At 52.8% G+C, this 18,592-nt stretch overlaps 7 protein-coding genes across 7 annotated transcripts; 3 read left to right on the top strand and 4 right to left on the bottom strand.

Moving 5' to 3' along the window:
• Nucleotides 1-1,309: 1,309 nt before the first annotated feature.
• On the top strand, nt 1,310-2,658 carry B0T23DRAFT_229783 (uncharacterized protein). The gene is made up of 2 exons (XM_062833860.1): nt 1,310-1,515; nt 1,601-2,658. Exons 1-2 carry the CDS (start codon nt 1,491-1,493, stop codon nt 2,281-2,283), a joined length of 708 nt encoding a protein of 235 aa, XP_062689184.1. The 5' UTR covers nt 1,310-1,490; the 3' UTR covers nt 2,284-2,658.
• On the bottom strand, nt 2,454-4,453 carry B0T23DRAFT_447738 (ferric reductase like transmembrane component-domain-containing protein; the record flags this gene model as incomplete). Its single annotated transcript, XM_062841012.1, has 1 exon — nt 2,454-4,453. One exon carries the CDS (start codon nt 4,451-4,453, stop codon nt 2,639-2,641), a length of 1,815 nt encoding a protein of 604 aa, XP_062689183.1. The 3' UTR covers nt 2,454-2,638.
• Nucleotides 4,454-4,775: 322 nt separating this feature from the next.
• B0T23DRAFT_365288 (uncharacterized protein) lies at nt 4,776-7,616 on the top strand (the record flags this gene model as incomplete). Its single annotated transcript, XM_062836362.1, has 3 exons — nt 4,776-5,323; nt 5,388-5,540; nt 6,297-7,616. Exons 1-3 carry the CDS (start codon nt 5,165-5,167, stop codon nt 7,614-7,616), a joined length of 1,632 nt encoding a protein of 543 aa, XP_062689182.1. The 5' UTR covers nt 4,776-5,164.
• A 1,029-nt stretch (nt 7,617-8,645) lies between these two features.
• On the bottom strand, nt 8,646-9,626 carry B0T23DRAFT_399024 (NADH:ubiquinone reductase; the record flags this gene model as incomplete). Its single annotated transcript, XM_062838391.1, has 4 exons — nt 8,646-8,752; nt 8,837-9,028; nt 9,239-9,358; nt 9,443-9,626. The coding sequence occupies 4 exons, from the start codon at nt 9,624-9,626 to the stop codon at nt 8,646-8,648; spliced, it is 603 nt and encodes a 200-aa protein (XP_062689181.1).
• Nucleotides 9,627-11,061: 1,435 nt separating this feature from the next.
• B0T23DRAFT_399023 (cysteine proteinase) lies at nt 11,062-14,579 on the top strand (the record flags this gene model as incomplete). The annotated part of the gene is made up of 3 exons (XM_062838390.1): nt 11,062-11,146; nt 11,208-12,827; nt 12,889-14,579. 3 exons carry the CDS (start codon nt 11,062-11,064, stop codon nt 14,577-14,579), a joined length of 3,396 nt encoding a protein of 1,131 aa, XP_062689180.1.
• Nucleotides 14,580-15,625: 1,046 nt separating this feature from the next.
• B0T23DRAFT_388040 (uncharacterized protein) lies at nt 15,626-16,382 on the bottom strand. Its single transcript, XM_062837727.1, has one exon. It carries the CDS (start codon nt 16,087-16,089, stop codon nt 15,808-15,810), a length of 282 nt encoding a protein of 93 aa, XP_062689179.1. The 5' UTR covers nt 16,090-16,382; the 3' UTR covers nt 15,626-15,807.
• A 612-nt stretch (nt 16,383-16,994) lies between these two features.
• B0T23DRAFT_324937 (uncharacterized protein) lies at nt 16,995-18,474 on the bottom strand (the record flags this gene model as incomplete). Its single annotated transcript, XM_062835470.1, has 2 exons — nt 16,995-17,994; nt 18,065-18,474. The coding sequence occupies 2 exons, from the start codon at nt 18,472-18,474 to the stop codon at nt 16,995-16,997; spliced, it is 1,410 nt and encodes a 469-aa protein (XP_062689178.1).
• Between the last annotated feature and the right edge of the window lie 118 nt (nt 18,475-18,592).

Genomic DNA, 18,592 nt, shown 5'->3' with positions numbered 1-18,592 from the left:
TGAACCTGTCCCCGGGCTTTGGCGTAGTATGGACGGGACCAGAGAACGGAACCGCCCCCGCTGCTAAGGTAATTGGCTTCCGGAAACGCAAAGAGTCAGCCATCTAAACTAGGTTTACCATCTTGTCTCTGTGAGTCTGAGTAGGAGCTGTTCCTTAGTAACATATTGGCTTCTCACTCCAGGGATAGAGGGTACACAGTCCACAAAACAGCAAGCATAGAGATGGACTCGTGGAATATATCGATGTAGGAATCGTCAAGCAGGACGAGCAACGCAAGGCAGGGATCGTCATTCTTCTCCCCGGGTCCCATGGGATGATGTCCAGGGGCATGCCTTTCCCACCGCCCTAGTGCCTCCCTCTTGTGAGAGTCCCGTCACGGGCACTCCTTTTCCCTCGTGGAGTCGTGCCCATTTCGCGGAGAAGCCCCGCCCACCCCGTTCAGGTCCCGTCTGCCCATTCCCCAATGCCATGCCCTGCCAATGCCCACCGATGCCCCGTTCTTACGTAGTCAATGGCAGTGAAGAGCACGTGTAGACGTCTGTAGGTAGCTGTGTACCTGGGGCTGGGCCTGTAACTCTGTGTCGTGAGCCACTCTGCAGCGATGGACTGCTTTCCTCTGACGCTGATTTGCTTCCTTTCCTTGTCCAGTCTCTTCCTCTTGTCCAGTCCACGGGTTGCCCCCGTCCCTGTCGTTCAGCTCATCCGTCTGCATTTCGCCGAGTTCCGTACATCATACATGACCTACTGTGTATATCGAGCTTATCTGTTATCGGGTAGGTTCGACTTGGACCTCGACGCTTGGACTCCCGTTCGCCTGCGCCACAGCTGTTACTAACTCTACAGCTTTATCCCGCCGCGCTGCCGCCCCAACGCCCGGACCTGCACACTTTCTTAACAGTTCACGCAACGGTTTCAGCCCTGAATGCTTGGCTTGCGTCGCCAGAGCTTCCCGAACCCCCCTGCCCCGCTTCCTTGCCGAAAGGTCCGACACCCTGCTGCTGCTGCGTGCCCTTGCCCGTTGAGTGAGTGCTGAGCTGAGACACTGAGAGGGTCTTTTCTCTCGACTTTTAAAGGTTTGCTTCCATCGACGTTTTCTTGGCTCACGAATTGGACCGACTCGAGCCTCTCTTTCTTTCTTTTTTATACTACTAATCTCTTGTGTGACCCTTTGCTCCAAGGTCATCAATTGCTTCAGCCTCCCTGCCTTACCTTTGCTCTGCTCTGTGCACCCCGACGAATTCCACAACTACAGTACTCCAGTCCTCAATCCATGCGAAACCATTCAAACACCAGCAAACTCTCCGCGCAATTATCCCCAGGACAACAACAATGACGGCATCAACTATCTTGTGATAGGCGTACTCATATAGACCATTTTCGACCGAATTATCGAACAACGCCCGAGACGAACGAAAGCCTCTGTGCAAAACCACACCCACAAAGACAGCACATCTTCTACTATACAACAAACAACAGAAAGTAATCCAGCATGAGGATACGCATGCCCTTCGCCGGTTCGTGATCCCCCATACCCTCATCATATCCATATGCCTATAACCTTGGATCCATCCATTAACAAATTATGAACTCACCCAACAGGCATCTTCGCCGCCCTCCTCCTTCTCTCCGCCTACGCCGGCCTTTCCTCGCTGCACATGCCCCAAGGCACCCTCCTCAACGACAAAACCCTGCATTTTCTCGTCTTCTTCCTCTTGACCGTCACCTTTTACTGGATTCTCGACACCACGCGCCGACGCATTTTACATTTAACCCTTTCGGTGGTCACCCTGGGCATGGGCGTGGGTTCCGAGTTCGTGCAGGCCGCGATCCCGAATAATGGCAGGGAGTTTGACCCCTATGATATTTTGGCGAATCTGGTGGGCAGTTTGCTGGGCCTGGGATTGTGTGGGTGGTATCACAAACGGATGTTGGAAAGGAGGAGGGTGAGGAAGTACACGGCTGTTCCTACGGGGGAGGACATCCCTGAGGGGGATGTTGATTTGGAACTTGGGGAGGTGAGGAGGAGTGGGGAGCATGAGGAGGGGGTTGTTGTTGCTGCTGCTGCTGCGGCCTCTGTTCCTGCTGCTGCGGCTTCCCCGGCTGCGGCTACGGCTACAGCCAAGAACATGTCACTTGAGGAGGAGTTGGATAACTGGGACGAGAACGCGGTTGATGCGTGGGATGATGGTGATGACGTGGGTGATGTGGGTGGAAGTGGTGCTGGCGGTAAGAGCGTGGACGCTATTAAGGATGCTGGGGCTGCTAAGAAGCGCGTGGATTGAGGTGGATCAGTGGAAAAAAAAGAAGAGATATGGGCAAAAACATATCCACTTGGATGGTTGGATGAGAATCGTGTTGGTCTTCACGGATCTTTGCTTACTAGGCGTTTTTCCACGGTCACGGCACCTTTGGGTCAGTCATCCTGATAAAAGGGAAAAAATGGGAAGCGAACTTGGGAAAATAGGGAATGCTGGAATATTGCTTACTTTGCCTTTATACCAGTCAGTCTACAAAGCCTTTTACCATACGAGCACACAGCCAACAGTCCGAATCAAGCATCTTATACGTTGGCATGCTTTGTCCAAGTAACAGGCTTATCGACTGTTGAACATTATCCAGAAGATGTCAACATACACTCTAAAACCCAAAGCCCTCGTTATGGAACCACACCTCCCTCCCCTGCCTCACATACCTCCCCACCTGCCTCCTCACCTGCTGTCCCATCTTGGTTGGCCCACAAACCAGAATCGCCACGCGCTCCTCCGGTCCATGTCCAAAAGCCTCGTCAACCACCTTTTTCAAATCCGGTCTGCTCCGATGATGCTCCTTTCCAGAAACAACCCTTCCATCCGCTGTCCTCCTCAACGCATCCATCTCAACAGCGACAGCACCAGCCTCTCCCCCGAGATTAACCAACGGCGAGTTTTCACCCGAGTCAATTCCACTACTAAGTCCTGCTCCTTCTCCTCCCTTCTGTCCAGAAGATCCAGACCCGTTGTTCCCAGTCAAGTAAATGTGCACATTCGGATCATTCAAAATGTCACCAGCATCGTTTTCAATAACCGCCCACGTGGCTTCCCCCGCCGTGCGCACTGCCCAGACCATTTCCACCTTGGTTTCCGGGTTCTCGGCCACGATGGCGCGGTACAGCGGGATAGTAAAAGTGGCGCCGACGCCGCCGGCGATGAAGAGGACGCGGTCGAATTCGGAGCCGAGGGATAGAGCGGGGAAATTTTTGGCGGCGCCGTAGGGCCCTTCAATGTTGAGGAGGGCTTTCTTTTCTTCTGCTGGCGAAGAGGGAGAAGAAGAGGAAGCAAAGCGGGCAAGAGCGGCAGTCATCGGCCCCGCACGCTGGCGAGCCACAAGGGTGAGGGCCCCCGAGTCTTGGTCTACGTGCGCAATGGTGAAGGGGTTGAACATGAACTCGAACAGAATCTCAGACGCATCATGAGCGGCCTTGACGTCCTTCCTGCGGAAAGCACTGCGGGTGGCAGGCGGCACGTTAACATAGACGTGGGCGCCCGGCGCCACTCGGAGGAAGTGGTTCTGACGCTGGCGCGAGACGGGCACCTGGATCTTGATCAAAGAGGTGCCAGGGATGGCTGAGATGGTGGTCTCGACCGTGATGGTGTCGCGCTTGCGGAAGCCAATGTCCACCAAAAAGACCCCCAAGGCCTCGAGCATGTACTTCCTGCTGGAAGCGGCATGGAACCAGAGGACGACCGGCAGAACCAAGGCGATGAGCAGGTGGGTGACGAAGAAGACGCGGTACGAGCGGTTGCGGAGCGGGCGAATGGCCGTGGTGATCATCAGGTTCAGACCAAAGAAGGAGAGCATGCCGTAGATGACTACGGGGGACTGTAGCTTTTGGAGGAGAATGTGGTTCTGGATGAAGTAGTTGTAGTAGAAGATGGTATGTAGACTCAGCAGGAAGGCGGTGCAGCGGGCGAGGACGCGGTGCCAGCGGTTGGTTTCCTCGTGGGAGAGCTTGAGCGTCCAGGAGACGGGGTTGAAGGATTTGAGGGTTAGCATGTACTGCATCGGGTATTGAGAGACGGCGATGATGCCGAAGCGCTTGGTTAAGTGCATGTAATCACGACCGGTACCGGCTACGCAGAGGACTAGCAGCCACACTGCCCAGACAATGCCGCCTATCCATTGTTCTCGTTGACCCAGGACTTCCCCGAAGGCGACGACATCCTCGCCGAGCCACCAGCGCAACTTGGACCACCAATTGCTCTGCTTCCGGGTGTTGAAGGAGTCGGAGCTGGGGACTGCGGTGTAGTCCCTCTTTCGAGACGAAGAAGACTTGTTGAGGGTCTGGTATAGCCACACGAGACCAATGGGAATCAAAGCCGATAGGTGAGCGTAAAGAGCATATCTGTCGAGAGACTGGCGGCGGGCCTGCTTCTCGGCTTGGGAGAGGTCGAGGAACTGGTACGGCCAGTTCATCTTGAGGGTATGTTTATGTGGGAGGTGAATCAACAGGGAAAGTTGAAAGAGGGGGGAACCTTATCTTTGAAGAAGAGATTCCTTCTCTCGGTCTGAAGCCGGGTCCCGCGAAGTTCGAGACCGGCCCGCACCCGACCCGATGTGTGCACTTGCATCTGTGGGGGAAGGGATGGGCCCCTGCCAAGATGAACAGGGCAATTGTCTGAACTTTGATTGGACGACAAAAGGAGCAGATCATCCCCAGCGCGGGTTGGGTCACAATGATCCCTGCTCCAGGACGGAACCTAACCCAGACTACAACCTTCACCTCTGCTTTTTCAACGTTGAGCTCAAAGTGTCGTATAAGTTATGACCAAGTCTTGCCATACTGACTGTACCTGCATTGACCGCACGTAAATGACCTTGAATAGCCTCTCGAATCTCAGATGTTGAGTTCCACGGTGAGACCACCGCTCGTTACTTGACTACCCGAGGCTTTTCGATGGAAACGCTTGATGCCAGCAAGGTCAACATCATAGGCTCCACTAGAGCTGCAGGAGAGCTGCGCGTTAGAACTGACACGGGATGGTGGACGAGTGATAAGGTCCAATGAGTCCACTTGGTACGTTAGAGTTTCATCCGGGACAAAGACATCTCATAACAACGTTTCCCCATCGCGGCTACATGCACTGCTCGAGTTGTAACCAGTCTCCCTAAATCAACAAAGACACAATGGCACCCGCAAAAGCAGTCTTGACCAGCAAGGCCCCCAAGCCTATCCCGCAGCTGTCCCAGGCCGTTGTGTACAATGGCATGGTCTACTGCTCTGGCAGTCTCGGTATCGACCCCGCCACCGGAAACATGGTCGAGGGAACTGTGAAGGACCGGACGGTATGGCCTTATTGGGAATAAATTCAGACGGCATGTACTAACTTGCTCTCTTTACCCCATGTAGAGACAAGTCTTCAAAAATCTCTCGGCCGTCCTCGAAGCGGCTGGCAGCAGCCTCAAGAACGTTGTCAAGGTGAACGTCTTCCTTACCACCATGGACAACTTTGCTGCCATGAACGAGGCTTATGACGAGTTTATTACCGCTGAGCCCAAGCCGGTACGTGTTTACGCTTAGACAAACGAAATGAAAGAGTTGAAGCTTACATACAAACATGTGCAGTGCCGCACTTGCGTTGCTGTTGCCCAGCTGCCTTTCGGCAGTGATGTCGAGATCGAGTGCACTGCTTATCTTGATGCGCCGTCTGCAAAGCTTTAAATTGAAACTCGAGTTAAGCAACTGTATTCAAGTTATACAAAGATTAAAGTTTATCCGTTTTGTACAAAGTCCTGCTTAATCAGTGTAGTACCAGCAATTTTCTCATCCAGTACGGCATCTTTCAAATTTCCAACATTAAATACGGAGTCATCAATCGTCACAGATCTCCGTCCCAAGCGCGCGGAACGCACACAGCGAGATGCGGAGAGAAAGGAAAGCTCGGACCACATTACTATACTGACGTAATTTACATACTTGTCGTTTTGGAGAACCAGCTCCAATTGGTAAAGCGCGGTTGCACACTGAAAAATAGAGGCCAACATTTCCTGTCCATCTCGTCTTCTCTCTTCAACACAAAACACCAATACCTGTCGCTCAACCGAATTATCAGGTCAATTCCATACGTCAGGTAATGCAATGATATCCAGGATACCACTCAGCGCTTGCCGCCATGCTTATAGCGCCCCCTCTCGACTAAGGTCAACAACGGGCCTCCTCTCCTTCGCACAGTCGCAGCAGCAGCAGCCTTCGATATCCCAACTCTCTACCGGCAATGTCCGCCTATTTTCGTCAACCACACACAACGCCTTCAGACAGACTCTCCCCCGCCAGGAAGAGCCTAACCTAAATGATGTCCTCGAACAACAAGCCCGATCCGGCGTCAACCCGCCCTACACCACCCGCCCTCCACCTCTCAACCTACCCGAGCGCCAGCCCGACACCTCCACCATCTCCCACCTCTTCGCGACCGGCAAGGCCTACCTGACCTTCTACAAGACCGGCCTGCGCCAGGTCTTGACCAACTTCAAGCTCCTGCGCGCCGTCGGCAAAGGCGGCGAGGGTCCCATCGCGCGCTCCGAGAACCCGCTCGCCGATGCCGATTGCATCGACGGCTACCTCCGCTTCCGCACGCGCGGCTCCCTACTACTCTACAAGCGCGTAAAACATGACCTTAACAAGCTGCCAATCTTCGGCCTGCTGCTTCTTGTGTGCGGGGAATTCACACCCTTTGTCGTGCTGGCCGTGCCCACCATCGTTCCCTACACGTGTCGGATTCCGAAGCAAGTGGACAAGATTCTCAAGCGGATAGAAGAACGGAGGGCGGCGGCGCTGGATGAGTTGGTCGGGGAGGTGTATGAGGCGGATGATCACCAGCTGATTTCCGACGACGAGGTCAAAGAGGATTTGGAGGCGCTGGAAGGCTTCCCGGACGAGGCCGTCGAGGCTATTGGGGAACCGAAGAAGGTGGAAGACATGACCGAAGAGGAAAAAGAAGAGTACGAATTCGAAATCAGGCAGTGCGAAGAAATCATCAAGGAGCAACGGGAGAAGCGCATAAAGGCCGGGCAGGAGGTAGACCCGCGTCCGATCCGCGAGCAGGCGCAGGAGTGGGTGGAGCTAGCCCGTGCCGATAGGGAGGAGTTCGGCGACCATGAGGAGATTGACGTCTTCCCCATGACGGCCAGCGAAGCCCTGGATCAGCTCGACCCCCTCAGCGACGATTGCGAGCAGTTCAACATGCTGGATGTGCTTGCCCGCTCGTACGATATTAGGAGCTGGTGGGGTCCCGCCGGAAGGGAACGTGGTGTGCACAAGCACATGCGCTTCCTGGCTGTCGACACGGACCTGCTGGAGAAGGACGGCGGTGTCGAGGCACTGGAGGACGACGAGGTGGTGTTGGCGTGCATTGATAGGGGTATCGACGTGCGAGGTCGCAAGATTGGTGATCTGAGGTATGCGCTGGAGAAGTGGGTGATCTTGACTTCTGTGCTGGCCAAAGACCGGGCGGATTGTTTGAGGAGGATGGCGGTGTTGGGGACGTGCCCGGAGATTCTGTGGCCGGGTATCCCTTGGCCGGAGGAGGATAAGGAGGTTCCTGTTAGGGAAGGATCAGGAGGGGCAGACGAGAAGCAGTAGGGGCAGAGGAGAAGGAGTAAACCTTGAGAAGAAGATGGGAAACTTGATACCCGAGATACGTATATCGCACTGTTCTGGTCTGGTGCTTACGATATGGAATGTTTTAACATGATGTATATGGGTGACGATAATGATAAACGCCGTATATGTTAACAAGTCATTTGGACTCTGACACTCGTATAGTCTCATTCATTTTAAAACCCCGCAAAGCTTCTATGTAGAGGCTGCGGCGTGGTCATTAGTTCTTCTCTCTGTCTTGCAATTTGCTTCCATATCCTACCTGGTCTCCCTTCTCTCTTGACGTGTAGCGCCGAGGTGTCTTTCTACCTGTCTATCACGTCTTTTCTTCACTTCTCTCTCTCTCTCTCTCTCTCTCTCTCTCTCTTCACTTACACTTACCTCTATTCGCTATATCACAATTATATTACCTGGACGTAGACACATCCATGATAGTAATTTATACATCATCTGGAGGTCAATGCTCCTTATTTGTTCCAAGACTGAATCTTCTCTACCGTTGGGTGCCTGCCTACCCATATCGGACCAAACGTCTTTGTTGTTTTTGTCCTTTTGTTTCTTCATCCTTAGTCTTTTGTCTGGCGTTTAGACAGATTTTGGTCCTTTGGTAGAGTAGTTAACCATCCGCATGTCACCACCTTCCAGCCCCGTTCCACTGACCCTTGGTTGTTTTAATGTCGCCCACGGGGATATATGAACCAAAATCAACAAGCGCCAGCTGCTTCTCATCTCATGCCACCGATTGAGGATGATTTAAAGAAGAACATGTTATTGGATGGTATGGTACAGTTTTTCCCATTGCTCTTTTTGTCCTCCTTCTTCTGTGTCCATAGGACATGAGTAATAGAAGAAGTCAAAAAAGCCCATCCTGTTCTTTTCTGGTGTCTGTCTCTGTAAGGCCAGTCCTGTTTTCCAGGGCCCTGTCTCTGAAACCATGGGTCTGTATATCCCAACTTGCCTGTCATCATCATCATCGTCCTCATGTTTGTATCTTCAAGCGTTTCGCACCTCTCAAGCCGAAGCAACGTTGGGATCCGCAGAGACGGGCTTGACCTCGACTCCGTACTTCTCAAAGAGTCTCTGGCGCCTGCGTTCTTGGTAACCGGGTGGGTAGATACCTTTGTTGGGGTTTGCTCGGTTAGCAGGTTTGCTCATCAAAGATCGATAGATCTCTCTCTTGGCATTGATATGACTTGACTTACCCCGACCCTCGCCAACTTCCGCAAGGGTTTCCTCGACCGGCCTCCTCCTGTTCAGACGCATAGCCTCTTTCCTCTCGTACTCGTCGACATTAGGGTCCCTCCCCCATCCGGTTAGCCCGCCGGAGAAGGCAAAGGCACCGACGACGGAGCCGGCCATGGCGCCGAACCCGAGGATGACGGGAAACCGAAGGGCTGTGATGATTCAAGACATTATCCAGGTTAGCTGTTGTAGGTAGCAAGTAGCGCAAGTGAGCAGGTAAGCAAGGACATGAATCATTCATGTCCGTCTGGGGTCACAAGTGGAGTAGTTCGTTCCCGCGTATGGGGTACCGCTCGCATCGTCATATGGAACTTGTATAAACAGGGTCGGGGGTGGTTTCGTTTTCCTTCCCGTATACGTACATCGCAAGCCCATGACGCTTCCACCGAGGAAAGCACCGATCGCATGGTTCCAGCCGTCTTCCTTCTCGCGCAGGTTCGCCGAGGCCTGTTGGGCGAATCTGTAGATACCACCGGCGAGAGCTTTTGATTGTAACAAGTCAGTCAAGTTGTTTTAGTTGGGCTAATCGCGCTGTGTCGCGCAATTGACGGGATACCATGTCGTACTAAAGCTGATGATAGTGCCTCCGCCGTGGGTAAAGACGTGCATGCTGCCGACGTTGTTCTTCTTCATGGAAGTGCGGAGGGAAGCCATCAAGAGACCGGCTCCACCACTGAACAGGGCGCCACTGACGCCGGACTTGATGGCGTCCTTGGGCTGAAAAACGGTGTCGTCCCCTTGAGGCGCCATCTTGACGGTGGACGGTTGTGGTCGAGGGAGAGTGGTGGTGGGCTTGGAGATGTCGTCGGCGTGGCCTTGATGCCCGTGGTGGGTTTAAACGTGATGTCCAGCGAGACTCGACGGGAGTCCTTTTTGAGCTTGCAATTTGAGTGCCTCTGCAGTCACAGCAGCAGTCAGGGTACTTCTGGGGTGCGCTACAGTGGACAGAGCCGCAGTTCGATGGCGCTTGCCCCTAGCGACCTAGCATTTGGTCCCGTCGCAGCTGTTGCAGCTCAACACGTAACCAGTAATCTGGTCCGTGCATTTTAGCTCTACCTAGCTCCCCTCCCAGCTCATCGAAGAATGGAGCAAGGAAAGGTGGGGTCATGACAGTCCCAGCAACATATAGGTCGTACTGCTGGGTATGCTATATGTACTATGCTTCTCTCAAGATACGCTGCCTTCTGGTTCACATTCTGTACAAACAGAGACGTTGTTTTGTTTTAGCTCCTGTACTCTATTGCCTAGAAGAGTTTGACGCTTTGGAATGGAATACGCTTGTGTGAACTTGATGAATTTGTTGCGGTATTGTAATTTACTGGATGCACTGCAGTACCTGGAGGCACCCACGTCACAGTTGAAACTTCAGAGAAAGTGCCCGTACAAGTCATCAACCTACTGTTAAGCTCCTTTATCCCGACAACACCTTCCCGACCTTATCCAAGATAATGCCACCTGCCGTCACAATCCGTTGGCTAAACTGACGCAGACAAGGAGTGCTTAGAGGTGTAGTTTGTGAAGTGTAGACGACGGTCATCAAGCGTGTTTGGTCTCCCACGGTCTCAAGTCATTAGTCTTTGCGTTGAACCACCAACCAAGACGGGAGGTACCTCCATCAATCATATTGTAGGGCCCATCACAAGGCGTCCACCCCTCCGCCCTCCGCCCTCATCCGTACCGCGTTGACAAGCAACGATCTGTGATTGCCTCTCTTCATCAAGAATCTTACTGGAAACACCGGTCACTATCCGCGTCGCAATACCATCCAGTTATCGGTTTGATTCACAACTAGATTGCATCATCATCATCAACCTAGCCTGCTGTCCTCTCCGGCATCAACACCATCACATCACACCCCGCCATAGAGGAATCCCTTCCTCAACCCTCGCCGGCAGCCACTGGTTGTACACGAACGAAGCCGCGTTATCGCATCAAACGGTGTTATAACGCTGTTCTAAAAGCCCAAAAGTACCATGATCATCCTACTTTTACCTCCCAACCTACTTCTGCGCTGATACTGACACTCTGTCATAGTGGACTTGGCCCCTACCCCGCCACTTCCCCCTAAAGCAGGTCGTTTGGCTTCACGCTGGCTTCAAGACTTGTTGCAGGGCGTCCTGCGTGAGGGCGATCCTGTCTTTGACTGCTATTCTTTGCGAGACCCTTCACGCCGGGACACTTCGTCATGCCGGCTTCACGAACTGGTCATTATCGGCTCGCAAAGCCATGGCATCGACCACGACGGTCGAGCCCAGCTCGCGCCCCTCGTAGTAAGCTGCATGTGCAAGCTTTGCCGTCACCACTTCGTTGTCAGATATACCATTCCCGAAGACGAATGCGGCCAACTCCATACCGCACAAGCTCACCACTATGTTGTCAGTGCCATGGAAGACAGGCCGACCTCCCCACTTGAGGCTTCGAAATTCTATCCCTGTGTCACCAGCACTACTCACGTCTGCTCGCTCTGCAGGCAGACCGTTTCTGTCGACGTTTTGCGGCCACACTTGAAAACAGCCTGGATCAACCGGATCATGGACAAGGACAGGATAAGAAACGCTTTGGCGATCGCCAAGAGGGAAGAGCCAGAACGCTACGGCGATCTAACACCAGAAAAGGAGGAGAACTATGCCAATTCGCCTTTACAGACCCTCAACATGTATATCAAAAACATTCTCGAGGATGACTGGAGCGCTCCGCAGAAGCGCATCGCCAGCCGCAACAGAACCTTCTCAGTCCAGTTTGGCCCAGCATGTGCCGACATATTCCTTTATCTTGGCTTCACGGAAGAAGTGGATGTCTCAACCGGAGACAAGTTCTGGGTACCGCCTCGGCTTCCTATTTCAGCCTTCCGAACACCCCTGGGCTCAGAACGTGCTTTCCTCGAGAACGTCAGAAGCGAGGTGCAAAGTTTTCTAGCCGAGAACCCTCCGAGGCCGGACCTACCCGTCGTGGGGGCAACAGTTAATGCGATAGAGCGGCTGGACAGGGTCCTGATATCGGACTGGCTTCGCAGCCACGAGACCCGATCGGCGCGAAACTCGGATGAGGCCCAACACTTTCGCATCCTGGGAGCATCCGAAAAGTCGGATGAGGAGGTGCTCAAGTATGCCTTCCTCCAACAAGTGGACGTGGATCCGGCGAACAGAGACATCTACAAGACTGCGCTTGCCAATTTGGCTGGCTACAGGAGTGAAGAGTTTCAGATGTACGTCTTCAGTTTGGATGAGAGTCCTGCCGCCCCCAGCGGCCCTCAATCTCAAGGGCCTCTTTCAGACGTAGATAAAGCGTATAGGCACTTCAACATTGAGCCGAAAACATACGGAGACGCTCGGTATTTCATCAACGTTTACAAAACCTACAGAGAGCAGTCACCAGGACAGCTATCTAGTCACAGAATCGCCCTTCTCAAAATTGGCAAGGACAGGGACGACTCGGAGATACTTGACGAGGTGTTTAACGGAGTGATGGACCACAACGAGGCATGCTCGATTCTGGAATCCGAGCCCGGCTGGTCCTTGGAAATTGCTGCTGCGGGTGCACGGGAGGCCGTTAAGAACGGCATTGATCGCAGACTGGTCATCAAAGCCTGTGAAACGCTCGCGGATGCCATGAGGAAGGAGAACGTGGCGGACGAAAACGGCTGGGCAGAATTTGATATGGTTCTCGCAGAACTCCGGGCTCCGGATTTCCTCCTACCCAATGCGGAACAAGGCCCCCAGTTTGAGGATACGACCGAGTTCATGTCACTACCCGTTGGCCTCGACAACCTCCGAAACACATGCTATCTCAACAGCATCCTTCAGTATTTCTACTCGGTCACGGCCGTGAGGAACTTCGTATTGAATGCGGACCAGACACCTTTGGAGCCAACCCAGGAAGCTATGCGGGCTCTTCTAGATGGCCTAGATCCATCTGAACTTGACCCTGGCCGGGCTTATGTCGGATCCGAATGTAAGTTTGCACTCTGCGCATTGTGTTTGTGTAAATCAAAGCATGCTGACGTGTATCAAAGTTTGTCGTGAACTGGGCTCCCTGTTTCGTGACATTCAGGGCGCCGGCACCCGCTCCGTGAGGCCCAGACAGCGTCTGGCCAATGCAGCTTTGCTCAGGCCAGACAGAATACGCAGTGAGCCTTTAGATGGGCCTGTTGACAATGCGTCCAAGCCGGCCACGGTCGAGGCTCCTCCATTGCCTCCCAGATCAGGCGCGGGCGACCTACCTAAGGTTACGGTTGACGCAGTACCAGAGCATTCGGAGACGGACAGCAACTTGAGCTCCCAGACCTTGGTCAACCAAACTGAAGACGACCCGACATTCATCGTTGTCGACTGCAATGCCGGTAAAGGTGAAGGCACAGGCGACGACATCACCATGACTGATGAACCTGCTCCGTCTACGCCTATCGCCGATTCCGCCAATACTGGAAACGACAGGCCCAGAGACCTGAAACTGACGGTTGCAGAGCTTGACGAAGAGCTTGGCAAGCCTAACGTTGGTTCTGACCAGATGGATGTCGATGAAGTCATGGGCAACGCAATAGACCATCTTCGGGCAGCTTTCAAGGTCGAATCGCTTAGAAATCCGAGTACGTCAGGGCCAGACCCGATCAAGGAAGCCTTTTTCTCGACGCTTGTCGACAACCGGAAAAAGACTAGTGAAAGTACTTGGAACAGCTCCACAAGATCTGAACGTTGGGTGATTGCCTATCCCGGAAAGAATGAGCGGATATCGCTGTACGATGCTTTGTCCAGATCATTCGATCTGGAAAGCGTGGGTGCAGAGCTTCTAACCTATACGACCATCAAGGACCCGGCTCCCAACTTCCATATTTGCATTTCGAGGTCAGATGGCCGCAACAAAAACGCCAACCCTGTCATCATTCCAGAGCTCTTATACCTCGATCGTTTTATGCACACGGAACAGCTCGACTCGCCGCTATTCAAGGCCCGTCAAAGAAGCTGGAATATTGGAAACAGGCTCCAGGAGCTCATGTCTCGTGACAACAAGATGAAAGAGATTGAGTCTGTCATGCCAATTCCCTTCGTAGCGCAAAATGAGAGAAGCTCAGACAGCCTTCTAGAGTCCTACATTCACATAAGTGATCAGGACGTTGAGGAGCTCAGAGGACACAATGTCACATCATTCTTGACGCCCGAGCTGGACGCCACTGTCGAAAAATATACTAGCCTACCCAGGCCTGAGTCATTCCAACCAGACATCAAATCTGAGGCGCCGAATCTTGATCAAGAAGAGCTTGGCGATCTCAGTCCAAGTGAAATCGAGGCTTTCGTCACGAGCATTGAGGCTGAAGCGGCTTGGGAAAAGGGGCAGCTGTTGGCCGAGCGTGAGAAGCTGTTTGATGGCATGCATCAGTATGTATACCGGCTTCACGCAGTCGTCTGCCATGCCGGAACCACGGCTGCCGCCGGTCACTACTGGGTCTGGATTTACGACTTTGAGGAGAACGTTTGGCGCAAGTACAATGACACCACGGTGTCTGTCCACCCGGCTGAGGAAGTATTTGAGCAGCTGAACACCAGGGGTGAGCCATACTACGTGGCCTACGTACGGGCAGAAAACGTCAAGGACCTCGTAAGCATCCCACGCCGTCAGTTCGCGGGACTTCCGGTTGGCTCTGACGAGCCCACGACGGTATGGGCTGAGACGGTGGATAGGATGGACTTGGATGCTCAGAATGCTTAGACAGCTAGATGTAAGGAAGAAGAGGAAAGGGCGAATAACTTTCCTCCCCTTATGGAGCAGCCCAAGCCATTGCGTGCTCCACAGCCGTTGGGCACCCGTTCACTTTTCTCCGTGTTAGTCGGAGATGCTGGACTGTCGTCCATACTCAAAGAAGAGTACGAAACAAACTTGGTGTCGCAAATGCAGGAAACTGTCTTAAGTTCCGATGAGGATTCTGTGGAGTTCGTTAACGGGGCAAATATACGTAGGTTGAGACAGCGGAGGTGGCAGAACAGGATGAAGGTTAAAAAAAGATTGAAAGTCAGGAGTAATGAGGACTAAGGAGGAGGGAGGACAGAGGGCCTTCCTTCCCTTGGTGTGGCCATGCGTTCTCCATACATGTTAGAAATGTCATTGTACGAATTAGTTTGTGGATGTCATGTCTTTGTTGTAGCGTTCTCGCATCGATCGGCTCATAGCCCTTTGGTATTGTTGTAGTGTAGTTACCTATGAACTCGTTCAAGTATGAACCTAGTGCGAAAATAGACCAACACGCGTACATACATACACAACGTACCCCCGAGCTTCCTTCCCACCCACCCATCACCCACCCCCTGCCCCCCTTTTTCTCCCGCTTTTCCGTAGCCGAGCGAAACTCCTTTACAATTTCTCTGTTTTCGACTCATCGGCTTTTTCGTCATTCACCCATCTCCCACTACACTACTTATCCACACTAACAGCCCTACACTACATTGATAAAAGTATGGAGTCCAAAAGAATGACGTCTTGAACAACAGACTTTCATTGCCCAAGAAAAAAGGGGGAGGGGTTCCCGGATGTCCGGATCCCGGAATGTACGGACACAGTACACTACATCTAAATGATGATCGACAACCAAGGAGAAAAAAAAAAATAGTTCTTTCTTCTCCATACGCGCACGTAACGAGTGTTGTATGTAATGGAATATCGTCAAAAGTTGTGACGGGGTTTGGTTAATCCAACAACATCGCTCTTCTGATACGATTCAGTTTAGATAGCAATTCACAGTGGAGAGCGAAGAATTATGAAGATGATGATATGGTAGTGGAGAGCTTCAACTTGGTTGGTATTATCTCCTCCTCTGCTACTTCTCTAGAGGTCTTGTGTTCTCTTCTCTATTACTCAGAATAGTTTCTCTCTCTCTACCTCTTTAGGGTACCCCTGACTCCTGACTCCTGAAGAAGAATAAGCTGGAAGAAGAAGAATGCCATCATGAAAAGAGGTTTCTTGAATATATATATCTCCAAATCCTGATGCAGCCCTTGGTGACTGACTGATTGACTAGACTGACACTGACCATTAATGTTACTAATTCATTCATGAACATGACCATTCTCCAACAACCTCTCCCCCCTCGCTCTCTCTCTCTGTCTCTTCTCTCATCATTGCCCAGTCGAGCACAAAACCCAAAAAAAATAACAACCAAGGTGAGGGAGAGGCCACACAATATCATTAAGTAAACTTTGTTCTTGCTTGCTTTCTTTCTCATCATTTGTCATTCCATCCCGCTTCCACGTTTCCACTCAAAACATCTGGTATTATATCCATCATTCCCCATCCCGGAGCCTAGCTATACCATTAAGCTTTAATGGATATTATTGACTTTGTCCCTTTCTCAAGTCCGTTTGTCAACGAATTATCAAAACGGCCAAGTAAGTTAAGTAGTCATCATCTCTTTTTCTTTTCCCTGCCCGCCTTTCCTTCCATTGCCCTCTCCCTTGCCTCCCTGCCTGCCTTCCTGCCTGTCTGCCGCCCATGGCCCGCCGGTATCCCTGAAAAAAAAAACAAAAGCCTTTGTATGCTTGGTGGTATATATATATATATGAGCGAGAGAAATGTGGTGTGGGGTATCGCCGGTTTGTTGTTCTAATACGCTTTAAAACCGCTTTATGAGAAAAAACCGCTTTAATCTGCGCGTGCGCCTCTGTGGATCATAAGATTGTGAAAAAAGACAATCCAAGGGTGTAAAATAACGTGAAATAGTTTGCCCGCCGTGAGTGCCCCAACAAAAACGCCAATGTCGTAAAATGGTATAAGAGTAAGATTATGTAAAAAGGGTGTGTATGATTGAACGAGAGTCTCGAAAAGTTGGGGGTCATTACAACGTACAGCGACAGACTACGCGTTCTGTCGTGTGGAGAGTGAGATTCGGTGAAGAGGGGAAATGGAAACGGGAGGGATTCGGAAGCGTGGCGTGCACTGCCCTTACTTTGACCCTATGCGTCCGCAAAGGCGCGAGTTGGGTCGAAGCGGGTGTAGTGTGCTTGGTGGCTTCCAAAAACTCGCTGGCTCACCCATAGCAACATCCGGATGAAGGTGACGAGTGCCATGATAAGCGGGAGCCACGAGGTTAGCCTACGAGTGCTAAGCTAGGACGTGTGTTTGAAGCTTCTTCATTCAGCTCAAGACAACAACATCGCTCAGCTCGCTCTCGCGGGCAAGCCTGCCTCCGTTCCAGATATCACCCTGGGGCGTCAAACCAAGCACGACATGCTTGAAATCGTCATTTGGCGTGGTGGGGCTTAGGATATCGGGAGTGCTGCTGCTGCTGCCGCATACGGTGTCGCCGCGGCTCAGGGAGTCGAGGCTGGAGCTGCTGCCAAGGGTCCACTCGTCGCTGTCGCTGGCGGTGCGTCTCTCGAGGAGACCAAGGCCGTAGGCGCTGGCGCTGCCGTACTCCTCATCGTAGGTCTTGGGGCGGTCACCGAACTCGACATACTCGTACTCCCAGCGGGTGCGCTTCTCGAGCTGGGGGCGAGGAAGCCACCTGACGCGAGAGATGTAGTAGGCGATAGCAGCCATGAGACCACCACCAACGAGATCGACGGCATAGTGGTGGTTGAGGTACATGGTGGCCCACCAGATCCAGCCAACATAGAAGATGAAGAAGTACTTGAACTTGGGGAAGTAGTATTGCATGAACAGCGCCTCAAGGACGGCGTTGGCACCGTGCAAGCTGGGGAAGGCACCGAACGGCAAGGGCGCGGTGGTGAAGCTGGTGGTGTACATGTCGACGCCAAAGAGCTTGTCGATGCGGGCCAGACCGGCGGGGGAACCCTCCATGCCGTAGTGAGCCGGCTCCAAGCCGTGCGCCTTCTCGTACCATGGAGGCGTGCAGGGGAAAATCAGCTGGATGGTGACGGCGAGCATGCACATGTAGCCGAAGGCCCGAGCAAAGACGGGGGTGCTGCCGGGCGCGGCAAAAAGGAAGAGGATAGCGCTGCAGATGGCCGGGAGGGCAAAGTGGCCGATTCCATAAGGGAACCAGGCGAGCAAATCGAGGACAGGGTGGCTGTGGGCCGAGAGAATGTTGGACAAGTTGGCTCCGTAGAGAACGTTCTCGAGCGCAGGGAGGACCTTGACCCAGATGTGAGGACGGTACTCAGGGGCAATGAATCTGCAAGGGCGAGTTGGTTAGCTTTCGTATTTCGAAGGGCCAGCACAAGAAGCTCCGGAACACCACTTACCGGCTGGCAAAGAAGTACAGCAAGTAGGTCCAGATGGGAAGCGAGGGCAAGAAGAATTGCTGGGTGATGGGCATCAGAAGCAGGCCGCCGAGAGCGAGCAGGACGGCCGTCTTGATGATGGGCGCCGAGGGCAAGATGAACAGCGAGAAGAGGATGAAGCCAAGACAGACAACATGCTGGATGTCGTAGATCTTCCATTTCCTTGTTTGCAGAGATTTTATGCTCTCCCACACGTCGAACGAGGTCTTGAGGGCGGCAACATTATCCTGCGAAGCTGTGGATTTCCTACGCAACCGCCGGCGCTGAGGTACTGGGCTGAGAGTCGAGAGCTTGAGGGCTGGCGGCCAGCCGAAGGGAAGCTTCTTCTGCTTCGGCTTGGCCGGGGCGAGGATGGGTTCGAAGTCCTGCATTCTGGGCGGCGGATGGCGGAATCACCAGCGAAACTGGGCGCTAGCGATTGGCGTGAGGGGGGGGGGGGGGGGGAGGAAGCGATTGAATCGAAGTCTGGTGAATCTATTGTCGCTGCAT

This window comes from Neurospora hispaniola, assembly GCF_033458365.1.
Source record: "Neurospora hispaniola strain FGSC 10403 chromosome Unknown B0T23scaffold_8, whole genome shotgun sequence".
NCBI lineage: Eukaryota > Fungi > Ascomycota > Sordariomycetes > Sordariales > Sordariaceae > Neurospora > Neurospora hispaniola.
This window is presented reverse-complemented; position numbering and strand designations above follow the sequence as displayed.

Bases quoted from the DNA above. Each gene is read 5' to 3' on its own strand.
- B0T23DRAFT_229783 (XM_062833860.1), top strand. From the start codon at position 1,491: ATGAGGATACGCATGCCCTTCGCCG. The intron at 1,516-1,600 runs GTTCGTGATCCC...CTCACCCAACAG, and splicing joins GATACGCATGCCCTTCGCCG to GCATCTTCGCCGCCCTCCTC.
- B0T23DRAFT_388040 (XM_062837727.1), bottom strand. From the start codon at position 16,089: ATGATGAGAAAGAAAGCAAGCAAGAACAAAGTTTACTTAATGATATTG.